This window comes from Prunus persica, chromosome G1 (genome assembly GCF_000346465.2).
Source record: "Prunus persica cultivar Lovell chromosome G1, Prunus_persica_NCBIv2, whole genome shotgun sequence".
NCBI classification, from domain to species: Eukaryota; Viridiplantae; Streptophyta; class Magnoliopsida; order Rosales; family Rosaceae; genus Prunus; species Prunus persica.
This window is the reverse complement of record NC_034009.1, coordinates 1,874,677-1,877,840: the sequence shown is the minus strand read 5'-3', so window position 1 is coordinate 1,877,840 and position 3,164 is coordinate 1,874,677. Positions and strand designations below refer to the sequence as shown.

At 36.1% G+C, this 3,164-nt stretch overlaps 1 protein-coding gene across 1 annotated transcript; it reads right to left on the bottom strand.

Annotated features, from left to right (window-relative positions):
* On the bottom strand, positions 839-2,669 carry LOC18791643 (photosynthetic NDH subunit of subcomplex B 5, chloroplastic). Its single transcript, XM_007223329.2, has 5 exons — positions 2,305-2,669; positions 2,151-2,211; positions 1,578-1,640; positions 1,438-1,496; positions 839-1,322 (listed from the first exon to the last, which is right to left on the bottom strand). The coding sequence occupies exons 1-5, from the start codon at positions 2,542-2,544 to the stop codon at positions 1,086-1,088; spliced, it is 660 nt and encodes a 219-aa protein (XP_007223391.1). The 5' UTR covers positions 2,545-2,669; the 3' UTR covers positions 839-1,085.

Here is a 3,164-nt window from a genome sequence, read left to right as displayed (position 1 = left end):
GGAGTCCCGTTTGGTAAACTGTGAGAAAATCACTTATTATTAAAAATTACTGTGAGAGAAAACTATAAGGGAAAGCAGCTAATGAGGTGCTTTCATTTTTTAATTATGCAGGAATCAGTTTCAAAGAGGCACTGGGTTTAATGATTATGCACAATCATTTTCTGATTATGCGTAAAATCAATATCAACAACACTTTCAACAAAAATTTTACCAAACGCCAAATTGCTTTCTCTCACAACTGATTTTTCTCACAGCAAATCTCACAGCAATTATTTTCATAGCACAGTAATACCAAACTGGCCCTAAGTAAACATCCTCTAAAGTTTCAATAAAAATTTCCAAGTTTTTCTCACAATTTCCTTGATTTTTATTCAATTTTTATCGGTATCAATATTTCCTCGTTATTTCCATCGATATATCTGTGTTTTTAGACCACCGATATTTCCGAAACTCTCGATATTTTAGACCTTGAATGCAACACTTCAGTTTTTTTTTAAAAAAAAAAAAACACTTTTACCATGACACTAAGTCGTGCCCGAATTGGATTGGATTGGATTGAAGTTGAGTGCAAACTAATTTTCATGAATTCCACTCATTTAGGTGAGACTTATAAAACACAATATATTGGATTATTGTCCAATTTAAAAATTTCAGTCTCAACCCACCAAACAATGACCAAAAGTCTTGTCCATTTTAATTGGAAGAGGACAACATGCACCATATGAGCAGCAATATTTGATTGTGTCACTTGGATATTTTCAAATTTACCGGCCAAATCAAACATTCCTATTTCGACTGACAGATGGGTTCTTATTCTTAAGGAGAAGCAGAGCTGACAAATAGGAACATGCTGCATATCGTATGTAATTTGTACACCATCCAAGAAAATCTAATAAAATTATGTGTTCTCATTGGCTTCTGAATTTACAATTACAACGCCTAATATATAAACAAGGAAGTCAAAAGGACAATGCAGAAAGAAAGGACAACATAGAGAATTAAAAGAGGCCTTAGAAAATTAGCTATACCTTTCATCCACAAGTAGGTTGAGAATTCCCATTATGGTGGAATTTACAGAACATCAATTATCTCTTCATTATATCTTCCTTCTTCACAGTCACAGTGAAATCCCATAGATCTCCATATTTCTCATTGAAATCCCAAATGTTCATGGTATTGTAGTCAGCAATCAACTTGTCACGAGCTCCCCTCTCCATGTTGTATATCTGAGGCTCAAAGTTGTGGGGTTTATCTGGCTTATCCATCTCAATGATGCAAAATACAATCGTAAACAGACCGGCTCCGATGTATAAGTACTCCCCCTGAAAAACAAAGTAATTGCATAAGATTTCCCATTGACGATGAGCAAAAACATCATATTTAGATGGCCTAAATGACTCCATCCTTCATATATGTCACATCTAAAAGTGGCATTACCGGTACGTGGAGAAACATCCCAGTAGCAATTGCAGGGAGAAAAAGCCATGATATAAGACCTGCCAAAACAATCAAACCAGATGATGTTCATTGTAATGTAAGCTAGTGATTTATCAAAATTCGGCTGTGAGTTGTTATACCCTGAAAACCCGTAGGGGTTTCTACTGCTTCAATGTCTTCTGCTATGGATCCCCAAAAAGTTCCTGGATCAGAGAGATAGCTGTTTGTGAGAATCTCAACCATAAGGAGGGAAAATTGTACCAAACTCATAGCTCTAAAATGACTCCTTAGATGTTATTGCTCAATAACCTCTTGCATACTACTGTGTTTTGGTTGTCTAATATTCTCTATAACTGGCTCTAGAGGGGGAAAACACTGCAAATTTAATTACCATCCCTTGTAAAGTCCTTAAAATCTTGTTAACATTACGTTTTTAGTACAAAAAGACCAAAACATATTTGTCAATCATAACAAAAACACCATATACTCTTAAATGTTCTTTTATCCAACAAGCTAATATGTTACATCACTGCACTGGTAAACATCGATTAGAAGAAATCATATCCGATGCGGTTCTAATTCAAAGTTTAGCAACATAACGTGTCACACTCCCGGCCTAAGTGCTAGCTAAAAGGAATGTTACTCATGATTTCATAACTATGCTATTGTCAAGTTCAACTGCTTTTTTATATACAAAATTAAAGTAAGGGTACCTTTGTCCTCGCCTTCGTGGTAAGTGTGGTGCCCATCATACTCACCGAACTTAAAATCTTCCTGAAAAATAAACCACATTTGAATTCTTAATTAATCATCAATCAAGATAAATTCATCTAATTATATATATATATAGTCTGTGAATGTTTGTACCATGCTGATACTGTTAGTCTCCCAACGATCATGGGGGTCTTCGTTGAGATCAGGCTCAATCTCCGCGAACCCAGCTGCATTCAACCTAGTGAGCCTTTTCTTCCCCAAGTTTCCGTACAATTTGGAGGTTGTGAAACTCTGATCACCAGAGGAAACCCTAACCCGAGTTTTCGATAGCTTGGAGCTGAGTTTGGGCACAGCGCAGGGGCAGACGACCGCGAGGGAGGAGCAAACCGCCATTTCTGGTTTATCTTCGATTTTGTGGCCGTTGTGTGAGGTTCAATTGCGCGCTTCTTCTCTGCAATGGTAAGGTTTGTTACGGTCACTTGCGGTGATCTTTAAACCTTGAGAATGACTAATTGTATTTTGCCACGTATTGAGGAAGATATGCGTGCACAGTGGCTCTCTCTGTTGGTCTTTCCAGAGTTTGCGTCACAGGAGGTAGTCTGATCATGATTTATGTGTATGTGCTTGTTGGACCGTATATGGGTTTGCTTTGCCTTGTGGCCCATGCATTGGGTGACTATTTGAGTAGTGCTCTAGTCCAACAATGTTTTTTTTATTCCTTATTTTTAAATGACAAACTCATATTAAAAATTGTACTGCAATTAGCTTATAAGTTATGAGAAATTATAGAATATACTATGTTAGTAATAGTATGGTCATACGGTATATTTTGTATATGTGTTATAATATGGGTGGACGATATGGTTTATTTTCTCTCCTCTCAATTTAGGGAATAGTATCAATAAATATCCACTTATATTATAATACATGTACAAAATATATAACGTGACCGTACTATCATAGTATTTTATATTCACTCATAAGTTATAATTCAAGTGATTATGTTGCAAAGA